This window comes from Stereum hirsutum, assembly GCF_000264905.1.
Source record: "Stereum hirsutum FP-91666 SS1 unplaced genomic scaffold STEHIscaffold_9, whole genome shotgun sequence".
NCBI classification, from domain to species: Eukaryota; Fungi; Basidiomycota; class Agaricomycetes; order Russulales; family Stereaceae; genus Stereum; species Stereum hirsutum.
Genome location: NW_006763139.1, coordinates 1,267,134 through 1,284,617, shown reverse-complemented (window position 1 = coordinate 1,284,617; position 17,484 = coordinate 1,267,134). Strand labels below are relative to the sequence as shown.

The 17,484-nt window shown below is 53.2% G+C and overlaps 4 protein-coding genes across 4 annotated transcripts; 2 read left to right on the top strand and 2 right to left on the bottom strand.

Moving 5' to 3' along the window:
- Positions 1-439: 439 nt before the first annotated feature.
- On the top strand, positions 440-2,045 carry STEHIDRAFT_158186 (uncharacterized protein; the record flags this gene model as incomplete). The annotated part of the gene is made up of 3 exons (XM_007305519.1): positions 440-1,091; positions 1,145-1,349; positions 1,412-2,045. The coding sequence occupies 3 exons, from the start codon at positions 440-442 to the stop codon at positions 2,043-2,045; spliced, it is 1,491 nt and encodes a 496-aa protein (XP_007305581.1).
- A 1,612-nt stretch (positions 2,046-3,657) lies between these two features.
- STEHIDRAFT_147912 (uncharacterized protein) lies at positions 3,658-5,476 on the bottom strand. The gene is made up of 4 exons (XM_007305518.1): positions 4,818-5,476; positions 4,692-4,737; positions 3,917-4,611; positions 3,658-3,848 (listed from the first exon to the last, which is right to left on the bottom strand). The coding sequence occupies exons 1-3, from the start codon at positions 5,438-5,440 to the stop codon at positions 3,919-3,921; spliced, it is 1,362 nt and encodes a 453-aa protein (XP_007305580.1). The 5' UTR covers positions 5,441-5,476; the 3' UTR covers positions 3,658-3,848; positions 3,917-3,918.
- A 1,128-nt stretch (positions 5,477-6,604) lies between these two features.
- Positions 6,605-7,805, bottom strand: STEHIDRAFT_169442 (uncharacterized protein). The gene is made up of 3 exons (XM_007305517.1): positions 7,499-7,805; positions 7,374-7,438; positions 6,605-7,225 (listed from the first exon to the last, which is right to left on the bottom strand). Exons 1-3 carry the CDS (start codon positions 7,635-7,637, stop codon positions 7,064-7,066), a joined length of 366 nt encoding a protein of 121 aa, XP_007305579.1. The 5' UTR covers positions 7,638-7,805; the 3' UTR covers positions 6,605-7,063.
- Positions 7,806-9,114: 1,309 nt separating this feature from the next.
- Positions 9,115-17,254, top strand: STEHIDRAFT_99137 (uncharacterized protein). Its single transcript, XM_007305516.1, has 20 exons — positions 9,115-9,279; positions 9,333-9,747; positions 9,812-9,939; positions 10,018-10,546; positions 10,601-11,374; positions 11,465-11,990; positions 12,071-12,483; positions 12,556-12,729; positions 12,814-13,047; positions 13,105-13,187; positions 13,255-13,556; positions 13,623-13,780; positions 13,841-13,904; positions 13,965-14,176; positions 14,256-14,443; positions 14,506-14,569; positions 14,622-16,082; positions 16,144-16,278; positions 16,335-16,755; positions 16,839-17,254. The coding sequence occupies exons 1-20, from the start codon at positions 9,215-9,217 to the stop codon at positions 17,039-17,041; spliced, it is 6,549 nt and encodes a 2,182-aa protein (XP_007305578.1). The 5' UTR covers positions 9,115-9,214; the 3' UTR covers positions 17,042-17,254.
- Positions 17,255-17,484: the final 230 nt, after the last annotated feature.

Genomic DNA, 17,484 nt, shown 5'->3' with positions numbered 1-17,484 from the left:
TCCTACGAAGCCCAACCTCAGGAAGCGTCAGCGCACCGCTGTGGACGCTGATGTTTCTGAAGTTGAACCAAAAGCAAAGCGGCATCACCAGCGGCATCTAACCTCCCCACCGCCGAAACGTCAGACTTGTTCCTCGACAAGGCCTGCGACAACCAGCCAGAACCGTTATTCGCTGAGGAATACAAGAGAGCGCGTCAGAAGGAGCATCGCAGCAAGTACCGTTTCCATCCCAGCTCCTAATCCAGTCCCAGTCCCAATCCCTCCCACGAAGCCCAACCTCAGGAAGCGTCAGCGCACCGCTGTCGACGCTGATGTTTCCGAAGTTGAACCCAAGGCAAAGCGGCATCACCAACGGCATCTGACCTCTCGACCGACGAAGCGCATAGCCCGTAACTCGACAAAGCCAGCTGTTCCCATCCAGACCCGTTACTCGCTCAGGATGACCCCAGATCGGATCCGTAGAAGCCTTGCAACATCGAGGCTCTCAGTTTTCGTCGAGCCCACCGCCTCTGTTCCCGTCCAACATACAATCCCTGCTCCCAGTCCAACCTCTACCGCGGCTCTCATCCTAGCTAGCGCTCAGGCTCCACCAGCTGTCGTCTCCACGCCACCTTCCGACCCAGTCGCTGCACGTTCAATCCTGGCCTATACACGTTCTCGCATTCAAGCACATCCAGTCCCCATCCGGATCACGCAGATTCTCAACCCTACTCCGGCTCCTATCTCAGCTCCTACTTCATCACCTAGTATCCCGATCTGTCCCTCGATACCTATCCCCTCTCGTCCTCCATTTGACATATCGATCCCGACCACAACATATGTACCCACACATCTCGCTTGGAATGAACTTCCCGAATCCGAGCAAGCCCGTTTGTCTGCTCAGTACGACGATACAATCAATCGAGTATGGCCATTATACTCCCTCTTCCGTATAGTTGGTTTCGATAGTTACACTCGAGCACTGGGATTAGCGACCTGTGATGAGCCCGACGGCAAAGTGAAGAGGATTACGCTAGAGAAATACCCAGAGCTTGCAGATATCATGAACAAATTTCGCGTAGATCGCAACCTCTTTGAGTTTTGCCATCATCGTGAGTGCAGCCGCCTATTGTTACTTTTCACAAGACTTATCAAAGAATACTAGGTTTATTCCACAATGTGTTAGATGCACCAATCGACGAAGCCATGTCCAAACTAGAATCCCTGTTCACCCCATCATCAATTCTGCATCCTTCGTCTCACCGATTGCCAATCTCGCTGATTCCCACCGGTTCACTCGCTATTGATTCCCTTGCGCATCCTTACTTCTGGGACCGCGATCGCGTACGGCGTAGCTTTGTGGAACGAAGGTGCGCAACATCGACTCATATCCATCGTCCAATCATCTCATTCACTCGTGGTCATTTACAAGACCTCAGAATGATGTGGCTCCCCTTCCGCGGACTCCAGAGCTCGTGCTCGGGATCAGCGCATACTGGGGTCTATACTTCGCATATTCGCCAAACAAGACGGCGGAGGAAGCTCGTAAGAGCAAGCTTTCCCAGGATTTAATCCTGGCAATCGAAGACCTTTCTACCGTTGTGGACACTGCGTCTCACAGTCCTGAAGCCACATCATGCCGCGCTGCTATGGCAGAACGCTGCTTCTACGCTCTCTACTTAAGTCGCATTGTTGTCCTCTCAAGGTTCTTGGATTGTCTCCCTCGAGATCTACATGTGCGGTACGCGCGTGCGGAATGGGCTTCATTTCAGCATAGCCCGCCATGCACTACAGACGGCGATGACATATTCTCAGTAGTTTATCGGCACATAATGAGGACTCAATGTTCCACTGTCGACTTAAAGCGGACGGCTGAAGCTCGCTTTGACTCCCTGCATTGGAAGAATCTACAATACTTCGATGACGAATACGGCACCCTACCATTCTATATTGTGGTCGACGAGATTGAAGCAGCCGTTCCTCAAACCACATCGAGTGGTCGCCGTCCGGCCTGCTCCCGTCTTGGCATCAACACACTGTTCTATGGATTTGATCAACCTCCGTGATGTTCTTCGTACGTGCACTCTTTCTTCTGCCTTGTTTCACGTTTCCTTACATACTCTTCTACAGAAACTTACGGACGTTATGCATCAACACCAGTTACACGACCATATCCTGGCACAGTCCATCTACAGCGATCGGCCAGTGTCCGAGTCCAGCGTCTTGGCTTCCATCAACACACTGTTCTAGTATGGATTTAATTGACCTCCGTGAGGTTCTTCGTACGTGCACGCCGTCTTCCTTCCGCCTTGTTTTGCATCCCTCACACTTTGTTCTACAGAAACTTACGGACGCGATGTATCGGTACCAGCTACATGACCATATCCTGGCACAGTCCATCTACAGCGATCGGCTAGTGTCCAGCGTGTTGGGTTCCATCACCTATGGTTCATGTAACTGTACTCGTGCATCTGATACGGTTTCCTCGTCCTCATCCGCAACCTCTCGTCTTCGTGCTGATACGAGCTTCATGACCATGTCCTGGCATAGTCCATCTACAGCGATCGGCTAGTGTCCAGCGTGATCCTTTGCATCACTTGTGGCCCATGTACGTTCACTCATCTTTGAACCATTGTTTTTGTTGTCCCCTTTGCATCATTTGTGCTCCCTTGCCTTTCGTCTCGTGGTCCCTATTTTCCTTTGTGGCGGTGATATTAGCTACATAACCATGTCCTGGCTCAGTCCATCTACAGCGATCGGCTCGTGTCCAGCGCGGTTCAACATCCCTGTGGTTACAAGTAGTTTTATCCCGTCTTTCTCTGTTTCTCGACCGTTTGATCTCCCTCTTTTTCTCTTTCATTTATGTCTCGCGGATTGTGCCTGTATCTCGCTTCGTGTTCATGTATTTTGTCCCTGCAGCTTTGCTTCATGACGTTGTTGTTCGTTCGTTTACGTCTCGCGGATTGTGCCTGTAGCTTCCTTTCTGTTCATGTATTTTGTACCTGCAATCCTGCTTCGTGACTCTGTCGTTGATCTTTCGTTTATGTCACGCGGACTGTCCCTGTATTTCGCTTTGTGTTCATGTATTCCGTCCCCGCAATTTTGCCTCTCGATGTCGTTGATCTTTCCTTTGGTCTGTCTTTTGTGTGCAACATGAGCAAGCACACATCGTTCGCGCGTCTTCCGACGTTCGCTGTGTTCAGATTCGTCAGAAGCTGCCACCCCGTAGCTGTTCGTTCACTCCAGAACAATAGAACGCCTCAGAATATCAACGACATTGTAATGATTGCAGAAAGGCCTAGAAAACAGACGGCACTGAACTCAAGACAACGCAGCTGCGAGCGTCAGAGTCGTCGTAACTAACGACAGGCCTTCAATCGAGTCGCACCAGTCGAACCGAACGGACGACAGCAAGAGCCCCCGAAGCTATTCTCCCCTGCCCTGGCGACTCTCACTTAGACTAAGTAAGTATGGCGTTCGTTCTGTCCGAGGCTCCAAGATCGCCTTCTTTCTGCTTGCTCTTTCGTCGAACGAGAATTGTGACATACACTGAATACTGACGGGATGTGCGTACGTCGTGAATGAATCTATCCTCCGGCGGGAATAAATGCGTTGTGATTCTATCGACCTGTCGTGGCGACGGAAGGGCTAGCTCGATGTGGATGTTTACCAAGAACGAATGCATCAAAAATCAAAAGCCGGGCGTCAACTGAGGATACTCGGAAAGATATTTCGCGAAGGGTAAAGTGAAGCAGGAACGAGACCGATGAGCATTCAAAGCAGATTCTACAGCGTGCAGTCAGGGATGTTCATAGTTGAGAAGAGATTGAAAAGAAATAATAGTTGAACCAATCGCACAGAGACGTGACCTATGCGGACCGAAAGCAAGTTGTCAGCGACACGGCAACACACGGAACGAACACCGCCAAAGACTCACCTCTACATAACCTGTGCGCCATGCGCATCTGCTTGCTGCTGCCTCACGTTCTCCCAATCAAACCTAAAGCAATACCCAGGCAATCTGCTCCAGATCGTCCGCCTGAACCGCTCCTCGTCCTCCGTAATACTCGCCTTACAAGCCTCACACAGCTGCGGGGCCACCTTATCATCGGGGCACGGCCGCGGCTGGAGCACAGTCTCGTTGAAGAGATCGTACGAAAAAAGCACGATCCGAAAATCCTCGATCTCCCATGCCGCCCCGAGACACGGACCCCCCGCCACCGGTCGATCCTTGTTCTTCACCTGGTGCGGACACACCCAACCCGCGCGTTTATACATACTCCGCAGGTCCATCTCCTTCCGTTTATCAGCCAACAATGCGTCCCGGAACATCATGGTCGTGCGCAGCGCGGAGGGCGTCAGCTTGACGATTTCGCCGTTGTACGCCCTCACGCCCTCGAAGAGCTCCTCGGTGGGCATTAAGGTGCAGTAGTAGTATGCGATGGGGAGGATAATGGGGATGGAGTGCTCCTCCGCGATGTTGACGGCCCGGAAGAGTTCTACCTTGTATGTGTCTGAACGGGTGTCTACGGGCTTGTAGTCCTCGAGTTTCGTTGGGAAGCCGGAGGCGAGTCGGTGGATGGCATCGTGGCGGATGATGTCGATCATGTATTTATCAGACATGTCGAGTAGCTGTAAAAAAAAAGAAATAGGAATCGTGTAATTACAACGGGGATGTCTACGCTTCGGAAAAAATAGGAAAGGGTGCGTACCAGAGAGATGATATGTGCATCGACCTTGCGAGATTCTCGTATGTAGCTAGAAGACAACAAGGACCAACGGACATCAGAACAAGACCCCAACCAATTCGCGCGCGAGAGAAAGCAGAGTCAACTCACCTCTTATTGAACAAAGCCCTCAACATATGGTACATCTCCTTCGACCCATCCTCCAACCTTACAACCTCACACCCTTCCACATACTCCCCCGTACCCGACGACATCAACACATCATCCCACACCTCCGACTTCCCCTTCATCGACAACCGCCTCCGCTCGACACGAAAGCCCATCCCCTCGCAGAGAAGGATGATATCCCCACGCGCGTACCACATCTTCGGATTCGTCCAGAACGAGCCCGCGGTCCACCGAAAACGGAGAGGCCCAGGGGGTCGGCCTTTGCCTTTCAGCTTGCGACGTTTCGACGGCCGTGCATCATCATCATCGTCGTTGTTGTAGTCGTCGTCGACCACCATAGTTTCGCCTGCGTCGCCGCCGTCTGAGCCACTGGCACGGGGCCTGGGTCTGGTTGTTTTCGGTCTTGAGTCCGGCGGAGGTGGGTCTGTGGCTTTTCCTTTGCCCTTGTCGAGACGAGGAGAGTGAACGTCGACTTCCCTCGCTTTCCCTTTGCCTTTATCGATACGCGGAACGTCCACTTCCTTCGCTTTCCCTTTGCCCTTGCTCTTGTCAGCAGTAGGACGGCCTAGGAAAGGATTCTCCTCCTCGTCCGCGCTGATCTCCATGCTATTGTTAAGCAGGTTCGAGATGTCTTGCGAATCATTGCTATCAGAGCCCGAGTCCGAAGCAGATGACATCGTCGAGGTTAGTATGATGAATTGAGAGTTGAATGTTGAGTGTAAAGCTATAGATCGAGGTTGACGAGAGCGAGCGATAGAAAGCAGGAGTGTGGACCAGTGAAGGAGAGGTCAAACACAGGCCTGACCTTGAGGTAGATGAAGTCGAGAACAAGAAAGGAACAAACGGTCGCGACGCGTTCGAGTCGGACACGCAGGTTCATTCGGTCGGAGTCTCAAATTCGGTGTGGCGGTGTGGCCCAACTCATAGGCTGCTCTTTTCATCCCAGGCCTCGGGACTCAAAATCAAGCTTCCACTGCTCAATTGCAAGCTGAATTTGCCTGCCTTGGGACATTGACATGCATTTCTCGTGAAGTTGACCAGCACGCATCAGCATCAGAAGATTCCGAACCAAGACTTCGTTCCATTCATTCATTTATATCAATATCCCTTCCCTTCCTCGTCCCTTCCCTTCCTCCCTCCCTTTCCTCTCTTCAAATCTCGACCCAATCCCAGCCCGAAACCAGGAATCAACAAAAAAAAAGAGAAGAGGAGAGAAGAGAAGAGAAAAGCAAAAACAAAAGACACATCGCCGCTGACATCAACAAGAACGTCGCGACTAACCCAAGCCCCTGGCAAACCCAAGCCAAACCATAACACACAGCACGTCCGACTGCTCATAAGTAACACAACCTGCATCTCGTACCGACCCCCAAAACGGAATCCGCACAAACCACAATATGAAAGGGGAACGATACGACGCAGAACGGAAAGACAAACGAGTTCGAGACGGGACGTCAAAACACGGAGAAAGAAGAGGACAAGGAAAACGCTCTATGCTCACAACAGACAGACAGACCACATAATAACCTCCGACTTCGCTGTCCGGCCAAGTAGGAAACACAATATCGGGACAGGACGAAAAGCGAAAGGATAATCTCGGCTCCACGTTCGAAGAAATGTCACATAGGGTAAGATAAGCCCTCGATCTTTAACGAACACCCAAGCGTGAGCGCCTCTGTCAACGAATCGAAGATGAACCGCGTGGATGGAACCAAAAGAGGGAGATAGATTGGGTATAGAATATAAATACGCGAAGGCGGAGGGGTAAAAAAAGGATGATCGTTCGGGATGGTATGTGGGAATAGAGGTCGAGGTCGGTTGAAGGAATCACGAATAGGGGATAGGGGATGGGTGAGGTGTAGGAAGAGGAGAAGTGTCTGTTCGCAACAGAGATCGTAAGCTAGAAGGGCGGCTCGAAAAATAAACAATGGGAACATTAGCGAACGCGGACAACAGGGGGACAAGCGTCGCTCAGATCGTGGATGTGGGGGATAGTAGGCGTGAAGGAATCATTCGTTCCGGGTTTCATGAATAATTGAACCGCATGAAAGACGTTTACAGGGGTGACGGGGCAAACCGGAGCAAATGACAAGGGGCGAGCGAGGGAGGTAGGTCTGGTGTTTCTGAGTCGATGCAGAAGGCGGTGGTGGTGTGGGGTACAATGTATATATATGTATATGTCGGAGAAAGGCCGGTCGTCGAGGAGTCCAGTCGAGGTATCGTGGGCGTCAATGATGCTGCTTCCCGAAGTTTCTCGGGATGCGGACCCATGGCACTGGTGGACGTTGCCGTGGTTGGACGTGGGGGAGCGAATGCGCGTGAAGACGAGGAGCCTGGCGGACGACCATGGTATTGGATGGACGACGTTTACGGGCGGTCGTTTGGTTCAGCTGTTTTCGGTTGAGGGTGAGGCAAATATGGCGCGTGAGAATTTGGGTTGCGGTTCGGGAGTCGGACAGAGATGTGATTGGGGTTGGGGTGCGTGCGTTTTGTAGATAGCGGGGAGAGGTGAATGGAGAATGGAGAACAGACTCGTACCTTGTGTCGGAGCATTATGAGCTTTGCCATGCAGGCTGGGGGCCCGCTTTCACGGAATGGATTTCCTGGTGGGGTGAATGGATAATGAGGAGACGGAAGCAACGGTGAGTGACCGGAAGACATACGCGTAGCAACCAAGGCTAAACCGAGCTCGTGGGCGTCCATGGCCTCATCATGGGCGATGAGGGAGAGCCAGACAGACGGAATGCGGAGGGAGAGGAGGACGACGGCAGCGAGGAAAGTAGCGAAGAGCAATGCGAACATGACTAGAAGTTGGCTGGGGTTCGTTGTTGGATGCTTTTTGCTTTACTTTACTTCGAATGAGCACTGCGAGAAACGCCGAGGCGCCCTTAGACGGGTGGGCTCTAGCAGACCGTGGTGGGCGACGACGGTCGGGAGTGGTAGCGATGGGGAGGAGGGTGTGGACGGCGGTGGCAGGAGCAGGCTGAGCTGAGAACTGGCTGAGGTGGCGCGAATCTTCCTCGGGCGATGACAAACACAGCACGCATCAGCGCCTTCTCCGATTCTCTCACTCTCCGGCGGCCCCCGTCTAGTACAAACACTCTCCACTTCGAAGGAGTCCTAGTCCTTTCCTTTCTCTCAGACATCATACTCTACTTATGACGTCTCAGCATCCTTGTTCGATATTTCCAACGAACTCTCTGCGCAAGGCTTGCTTATCGTGTGCAGCATGTCAGGCACTTGCGGAGACTGATGACGAACCCTCACTCCCTCACTCTCAGCCTTGTCTTCGATGGTCTGATGTACGACCATGCTCTAGGCTGTGATGTAGTTTGTACTCGTACCGACACGTCAGTCAATCAGTTGGACGATTCCAACCGGATACTACCATCACTCAGGGATCATAAGCATCAAGATAGGTTATTGTGAGCGAAGATGGGAAGAGTATAATTGGTTTCAGTACAGCGAGAGATGTGGGAGTGCAGGAGTATCCATCGCCCGCGCCTGAAACTGCTTCGACTCGTCAGAGACCCGGAAGAAATGGACAAACGAAGCCACTGGGAATCTCGCGTAACCTCCTGCTACAACCACTGTTCCTTTCTTTGCGTACTATCCGCCCTACGGTGCTGAAGAACCTGCGATGGCGGATGAAAGATGGGTCGGAGGCTCTGTAGACACCAATTATGCTAGTCTTGCGATCGGTACAGCGAGGAATAGGTCCGTATGATAGCATTCGCTGATCCGAACAAAAGTTCTGAGAAGTGTCTTCGCATTGTCGTTTTATAGAGAGTTGGTAACCGTAGACTAGATGATGCAGTGGCCGTGTCCACAAGCATGACTATCAAGAGTTAGGCCCCTAGTGTCACGACAGAGAGTGGCGAGTAGTATAAATATACTGAAAGGCTGCGAGCGTCATGTTCGCCCTGCGTGTTGTCGAGTGTGATTCCATGCTGCCAGCAGAAAGTAAAGGTGGAAACGAAGAGCACCCGAGCAGAGTTGAAGACCCACAAAGAAGAGGCTGTGGATAACTGAAAGGCAACGGAACGTCTCCTCGATATCCTGAGACTGAACGACGGCGCGAGAGGCCCCCAAATTGGGCGTGCTGTTGTCTGAGTTTCAAGCCAAGGCAATCGCCGAGCGCCCGGAGCCGGGGCATGCGCCACGCGCCGTGACGGCCTGAGCCACTGTTCTTGCTCTTCAACCACTCCGTCTCCGTCTCCATCCATACTCTTCCCTCCACAACCCAGAACTTTCTTCCTTTTCTTCGCATGAGCGTACGCGCCGTATAATCCAGCGAAATCAGTCGAAGAACTCGCTATCAGACTCCAAGTCTCAGTCGCCTCGCGCGTCTCTAAACACTTCGTGTCGTTCGGCACAGCATGGAACTGGTCGCTCAAGTCCAGGGATATCTCTCTTCATGGTCTAAGAACGGTGAATCCGAATGGTATGCCACCTCATTCTTCCTAGTAGTATAACACAACCTAAGTAAACTCGTAGTCGAAACCTCCTCGTCCCTTTTCACTCCAATCCCACCGATCCCCGATCCTCCAACGCATTGACCACCGCCTATCACACCCTCCTCCTCTCCACCCTCGTGACCTGGCCAGCAAAATACACCCTGTCCTCTGATGCTCTGATTCGTTTCGTGGAGTTGACGCTCCAGGGCCTGCCCGGGACGTCACACGACGCCTCACCGACTCCGAGCGCCACGCAGGCGTTCGGCGAGTTGCTCGTGGACACTATCTGGGCGACGGACGAACAGCTGGATATTGTGGTTGGAGATGCGAAGGCGGCTGCAGAGGCCAAGGCGAAGGGTGAGATTGCGGAAAGTGATGCGGCTGCGACGGTGAAGGCGAAGCAGAACGCGGAGAAGGATAAGGAGACTTTGGTTTATATCACGAAGCAATTATTGGTATGTCTCCCTATTTTTTTTCCTTTCCTAAGAGGTTTTTGGTGGCTAATGCGAGAATGCATAGCGTGCCGGGATCTTGGACCCGAATTTGTGTCGGGAAAGGCTCGATATGACATTGATCGTGAATGCCGGGCTCTGGGCGGACAAGCTAGCCTACGAGAAGAAGGAGATCAGGACACGAACAGGTCTCTTGTATGTTTCGTTTCTCCTCCCTGCCCAGCTTCCTTCCCCATCCATACGAACTGCCAACTGACTCGCGCCACCCTGTAGCTACAAGCAGACCAAGTACAACCTCCTCCGCGAACAATCGGAAGGCTTCTCGAAGCTCGTCGCGGAGGTTACGAGCTCGCTACCCCCGCCACACTTAGCCTCTGCTGCGCTCCCTGCTGAATCGCATGCGGAACTCATCGAGCGCGCACAACCGGTCTGGGAACGCGTCGTGAGCATCGTCGGGTACTTCGACCTCGACCCTAACAGGGCCCTGGACTTCATCCTCGACGTGTTTGATGTCCATTTGACAACGCATTGGAGTTTCTTCCTCGTTCTCCTCGGACTGTCGCCTTGGAAGGGGCACAGTGTTGTACAGGTGGAAAAAGAGAAGGGGAAGGGATTGTTGGATGTGAATGGGGATGTGGAGATGGATGGTGAAGCAAAGGTGTCACCCTATGCGGGGAAGACACTGGATGAGGTACTGACGATCGCGGAAGGAGAGAACGCACCGCGGGCTATGCCACCACCGAAAGGGAGCAACCCGAGGGTGTTGGCGCAGGTCTTGGGCTTCAAGTTCCGCCATTATCAGGTGCGCACATCCGCAACTACATATCCGGACCAAAACCGCTGAACATCTTCGTAGTCTCCGGACGTCCCAGAGTCAACTCCACAGTCGCTCGACTTGACCGCCGCGCTCCTTATTCGAGACGGCTTTATTACCCTAGAAGATCTCTATCCTCACCTCACGCCCTCCGAGGAAGACATGCAGGACGTAGAACATATAGCTTACATGGCGTCCGTCCAGGCCCGAATAAACGCTGTCAAGTTCAGTAGCGCTCTCGCCATGGCTGCTCCCCTGGAATCCAGATCATCGCGCTCTGCAGCCTCAGCAACAGATTCAAAGAAACCTGCCGCGACGCTCTCTGAACCGAAACGCATCCCAAATCAGAAACTTGGCGTCCTCTTAGCACTTCTAGGTGTTGGAGCCCTTCGTCCCGCACTGGCCATCCTATCAAAATACCGGTGGATGGTCGACGCCCATCCCCAGATCGCCGACCTCTTATTACGCATCTTGAGACACTCGGTAGACCCGCTCTACCAATCCAACCAGGTCCAGAAAGAACACAGCCCTTCGTATACCCAGCCCAAAGCACGCTATACCGGCAGCGGAACGCTGCAGGTTCCTACGAGAAAGGTGAAGCTGTCGACTACTGCGCCTACGCCGACTCCGACGAGCACGGTGGAGTGGGTGTATTTCTACCCGCTTTGGAAGGATAGGGTGCCGTTGGCGACGACGATGGAGGATTTGGTGGACGTGGTCGAGCCGTTGATGGCTTTTGTTGGGTTGCAGATATCAAGGGATCCGATTTTTATGACGAAGTTCATGCGACTTGGTCGTTCGCAGATCATCAAAGACGTATGTCCATCCCTTCATTTACTTTACCTGCCACTCGTCGATTCTTCTCGCTTTCGTTCGATCGAACTCAAACTTGTTCTCCGTGATTAGCAGGCTCCAGACGCGAAATACATCGACCCGGAACATCCCACCGGTCAATTCTGGATCAAAATCCTCCGTCTCTACCTTCTCCCCGCTCTCCCCCTCATCCGTGGCAACGCAGTCTGCACCGTCGAAATCTGGAACCTCCTCCGCCAATTCGAAACGACCGACCGCTGGAGGCTCTACGGCGAATGGCGCAACCGGATGTACTCCTCGCACCCTGAGCTGCGCGTCCGACAAGCAGAAACAGACCGCGAGGCGAAGGCAGTCCTGCGGCGGCTGACGAAGGATAACGTGCTGATGTACGAGGGCACGGTGGCGAAGCTCGCGCATTCGAACCCGCTGCCATTTTTTGCGCTCGTCGTGCAGCAGGTCACGGCGTATGAGAACATGGCGGAGACGGCGATTAAGTCGATGCGGTATTTGACCAATATGGGATTTGATATTCTTGGGTTTACGATCTTGGACGCGTTGGCGAACCCGAACAAGGAGAGGGTGAAGGCGGACGGGGTTAATACTTCTGATTGGCTGCTCAGTACGTCTTTGTTTTTTCTTTTTTCATTAGTCGATTTCGATGGGGAGGCATGGATGGCTAACACTGCGCTTTCGAATCAGGTCTCGCCGCGTTCTCAGGCGCGCTCTACCGTCGCTACGCCGCCGACATCGGTCCCATCCTGCGCTACATTGTCAACCAACTCTACAACAACCAAACCTCGGACATCGTCGTCCTCCGCGAGCTCATCCGCCACATGGCCGGCATCGAGCCCCTGCCCAGCATGACGGAGTCCCAAATCGTCGCGCTCGCAGGTGGACAGACGCTGAGGATCGAGGCGATCGCGTCGTATACTAGGGGCGCGAAGCTCGACCCGGGCGATGTGAGTTATAAGGGCCCTGGGAGGCTGGGGAGGTATTTGTTGGAGACGGATTTGGCGAGGCCGTTGCTGGTGCAAGTTGCGCAGATGAGGCAGTCGGCGGTGTATCAAGCACAGAATACGCCGTTGAAGAGCTTGTCGAATCTGTTCGATATGGTGGGTATAGTTCTGTCGAACTGGTCCAACTTTCAAGTGCTCACGGTATATTGTGGTTGATCGCTTTTTCAGACCCATGGCGTGCTCATGCAGTATCTGGAGGTGACTACGACACCTTCTATTGTCAGCCTGAAAGACTATGAGGAGAAGGTGGTTCCGAAGTTGACGGACCTGCATGAGGTGTATGGGATTGCTGCGCCCATATGCATGCTCATCATCCGACCGATCGTACAAGCTGCCATCCTGGTACGTTTTCCCTCGCATCTTCTTTCTCCTCGCCATTCGCGTCGTTCTCACTTTATCTCTATCCACTTCTTACGACGCACGTAGTCTGCGGCGTTGGCTGCACAGGAGCAGGAACGCGTCGCCAGCGAGGAGGCTGAGAAGAGGTTGAAGGCTGCACTCGCTGCTAAACGGGATCCTACCGCCTCATCCTCTCGGATCGCGTCTCCTATGGTCGGGGACACGAGCACCGCTTCGATCACTGAGGGCAATGGCGAAACGAAGTACACTGTGTCGGAGAGCAAGTCGTCGGGCGATGTGGATATGTCACCGCCGGTCGAGGTACGTTTGGGCTCTTGTGATTTGCATGGCAGGGTGTCTGACGGTTAGGTTTTACAGCAGAGTCCGTGGTTGCCTCAGTTGAAGGAGTACTTCGACGATCTGAAGAGGATTGCCCCGAAAGAGGCGATGAACATATTCGGGTACGTAGCTTTATTCGTACACGCAGCCTTCCCTTCCCTTATGCTCAACCGTTTGTATCTTACATAGGCCCGGATTCTATGCTACATTCTGGCAACTGTCGATGTACGACCTCGCACCACCTGCCGCCAAGTATGAGGAAGAAGGGCAGGCACTACGCGCCCTCGCTCGTTCAGAAGATGGGCTATACAATGCGGCCGATCGTTCTCCAAGTAGGGCAATCAGACAGACCGCATCTGCACATCGACAGAAGAGAGACCGGTATACGACGACCGTGAACTTGTTGGCGCAAGAGTTTAAGGAACAGGCTACTATGCGGGAGGTTACCCTCAAGCGGTTGGAGAAGGAGAAGACACATTGGTTCCCGAATGGTATGTCCTCCCGTGATACTTTTATCCTGAGGATGCGGTTGCTAATGGGTGGATTATGTGATCTAGCTACGAAGGCGGCCGTGCTTGTGTCGGCTGTCATCGAACACTGTCTCCAGCCTCGATCCCTTCTATCGCCTATGGACGCGGATTACTGTGCTCAGATCATCAAGGTTCTACATAACCTGGGTACACCTGGCTGGTCTACGCTCATGGTCTACGACAGAGTACGTTGCCCCTCACTTTATGGTACATAGCACTACGACTTACATCGGCGTTGATTTTAGCTCCTTGGCGATCATGTTCGGGTGGTCGTGTTCAGTTGCAGCGAGTACGAGGCCAGGAACTATGGTAAGTTTCAAATTCTTCTATTCTATTCTATGCATAGCTCATAGTAGTGTCACTCGTTAGGTCGTTTCCTCCGCGGGATTCTCACCGATCTCCACAAGTGGTTCAAGGATGAACGCGCCTATGTCTCCGAGAACCGCGTCAAGGGCAAGACGACCTGCCTCCCCGGTTTCCAACACGCCTGGTCCAATAAACCCGTGATCGAACAGTCGGATATCTTGAGCTGGCATAATTTCCAGCAGATCGTCCGCAAGTGGCACAAGAAGCTTTTCAAGGTTCGTTTCTCATCCTCTTCATTCTCATCCGGTCGGTTGGACGTTTCGCTCATACACGGCCCTGACTGTTTTTTTACAGTCTCTCGTGGATTGTATCCAGACCGGAGAATTCATGCATGTGTATAATACCCTCTTCGTCCTGAAAGAGCTCATGCCTGTCTTCCCGCTGGCCTCGGTCATGGATCGCATTGGTCCAGGTCTGTTCCAGCAGATCGAACATCTTGTTGAGAAGGAGGAACGTGGAGACTTGAAAGTCCTCGCTCAGTCGTAAGTCACGTTTGGTTCCTGTTTTTCTCTGGTCGTCATGTGCTGAAAGTTTTTTGCAATAGTATAAGTGTTGGTATGACGAAGAGGGAGTCTTATTGGGCACCGCCGAAGAATGCTGCAGCGAGGGTATGTCGTCGAACAGCTCTTGAACGAATTGCCACTAATACGTAAATTTCAGCCTGCCGCTCCCTCTCCGAAACCGTCTACGACTACATCCACTGACAAGACGAAGACCAATGCTCCTCCCAGTGGCCCAGCCTCGTCTCAACCAAGCGACAAGGCCAGACCTGTGGTCGCTCCTACTCCGTCAGCACCTCGTGCCCAACTGGTCAATGGTAACTCTAGTGGCAGAGAAAGCCCTGGCCTCTCATCCACGAAGTTGGCCATGAATAGGTGTGTTTATTTGTCGCACAACATCACATCATTCGCTGACTTCATCCACAGTATCCCTCGACCCGAGGTCGTGAAGCGAGTGCGTCCCGAGCCAAGATCAGACACCCCGACGCAGCCAGCTACAAACGGACGAGGCACGCCTTCCAAACCGGCAGAGCCGATGAACGTCGATCCTCAATCGAATTCAGACTCAAAATCCTCTGCTCCTACCGGTGACTCCCGTTCTTCGCTCAGAGACGCCGCCAGTGCTCTTCGGCCGACACGTAACGGAAACACCGGAACATCCTCGAACGCACCCAGCCCACGTCCAGAATCACCAGCTTCTCTCGCAGCCCGCAAACCTCTGCCTCCTATCAAAACCGCCACCCCTCCTGCCACGGTGCCACAGACTGGTAGTGCCAGCGCCACAAACGGTTCGATAACAACAGCAAAAGCCCCTCCACAGTCGCCCAGAAGTCATCGGCCTCTTGACGAGAGAGTGGCAGCAGCTCGCGCGGACGTCCCAGCTCCGGTGATGCCTCCGCCCTCGACCCCGAGTCAGACCGTTTCTGCACAAGAGTTGCGAGAGAGTGCGAAGCAGACGATTGGGAGGAAGCAGGAGGTTGTTGAGGATAAGTCAGGGAAGGCTCCGCCCAGTGAACCTCGTGGGACTCCAAGACCAGGGACTCCAAGACCATCCTCGCCCCCTCGTCATCGTTCGCCGTCGCCGCCTACGCGTCCTGGAACGAGGAACACGAGTCTGGAGAGCAAGAATAGTGGTGGTCGCCCGAAGGCTGACCGCGATGGTGAGCGAACGTCGGAGAGCAAGCGGGATGAGAGGGATAGTAGCGCCAGGCAGGAGCCGAGGACTTCTGACCGCCGTGATGCTGCTCACGGAAGAGAACGTCGCGAGCGTACTACATCAGGTCGGGACGGCGAACGAGAGCGTGATCGTGACAAGGACCGAGGAAGGGATAGGCATGGAGACCGTGAGAGGGACAGGGATCGGGATCGTAGGGAACGCGACAAGGACAAGGAGGATCGTGACCATCGGGACAAAGACCGTGAGCGCGGTGATAGGCATCGCAGAGATGAGAAGGACCGGGAGCGAGATAGCAGCAGGAGGGAGAGGGATGGTGCCGGTCGTGGTAGTGGTCCTTCAACGGATGAGAGAGCACTACCCACTCGCCCAGATCCTTCACGGCATCGCGCCCAGCCCACGAGCGATGAAGCTCTTGGAAAGCGACGGCGTCCGGCTGATGATGAGGTATGTTACTCTTGGACTGTTTCTTGGTTTAACGCGTTGTTGATTTTCCTTGTCGACTTAGCCCGAGCGTGCTTCTAAAAGAAGAGACAAGAGCCATCGTGAGGACAGGGGTCGCCGGTCTTCAGAGAAGGAACATGATAGAGGCAGAGATTCTGACCGACGGAGGCGCGAGCGTGATGGTACAGATGGAGATAAGGTCAGCCCATTCTTTTTTACATTCCATATTCGATGGCTGACTCCTACTTCGTCAAGGCCAGCGAAAAGAGGCCTCCGGAGGGCCCCGCCGCGATCAAGAACCTGCCATCCGCTCCCAGAGCTATGGCGTCTGTGGAGCCAGCCAGGAGCAGCAGCAAAATCGAACCGTCATCCAACGGACGTGACCGTTTAGGAAAGGATACTGCTCCTCACCTCACAGCTTCAGGACCTGCCGGGGTCACCGCGAGCGCTCGACAAACCTCTGCGACTACAGTAGCTGCTACTACTACTCCTGCTGCTGCTGCTTCTTCCGTACCCGAATCGTCTGGTGGAGGCAGCCTCCGATCCCGCATCGGTGAGAGAGAAATTGCTCGCCTTCCGCAAGCGCCAAATGCTTCGCGTGGAGATGCGCCTCTTACCACTGAAAAAGGACGAGATGATCGTGTTCCAGAGACTCCGAAGAAGCGCACAGTTGCTGGTGCGTATCTATATTTCTCTGTCTTCAAACACTTCAAGCTCGAGTTATCTTCTTTGGCTGACTTTGGTCATTGATATCAATAGAACTCGAGGCTGAAAATCCTCCTCTACCACCTGCTGTCGAACCGCCATCTCAACCGCCAAAGAGGATCAAGCTCAACCGAGGCCGTTATGCTGACCCTCCTAGTGGAAGTAGTGGTGCACCCGGTGCAGGTGCCTTCGCGAAGAAGATGCTGCCCATTGATCCTCAGGCGGGTGATAAAGGACGTCCTCCGAGAAAGAACTGAGTCGCCGTAGTGTAGTCGTCGTTCTTGAGTTGGACTTCTGTTCGTTTTTGTCCTTCGTGCAAGGCGTCATTTTCGTTCCAATCTCAAATTTGCTGTCGATTGTCTGTCGCAATTTTTTCTTTTCCTTCCACTTCAATGGTCCCGGTTGTGTTTCGTCAATATTCTGTATTTTGTACTACAATATCTATTGCACAGTGAAGATGGATCCCCCGCTCCTAACAATGTCGTCAGTTGATGAAGATGTGATGCATGATGATGCGTGACGAAGTGGTGATGCCAAAGTAATAGTAAATAAAAATAATAATGCGGGGCAGAGGGTTCTATGAAACTATCCCCTCTCCGATGGCCGTGAATGAAGATGGGAGTGGTGAGACTGCAATGCGATAATCGTGATGCGAGTTGAATCGATAGGCTGCGAGTTGAATCGCGGTATGTATGAGAGT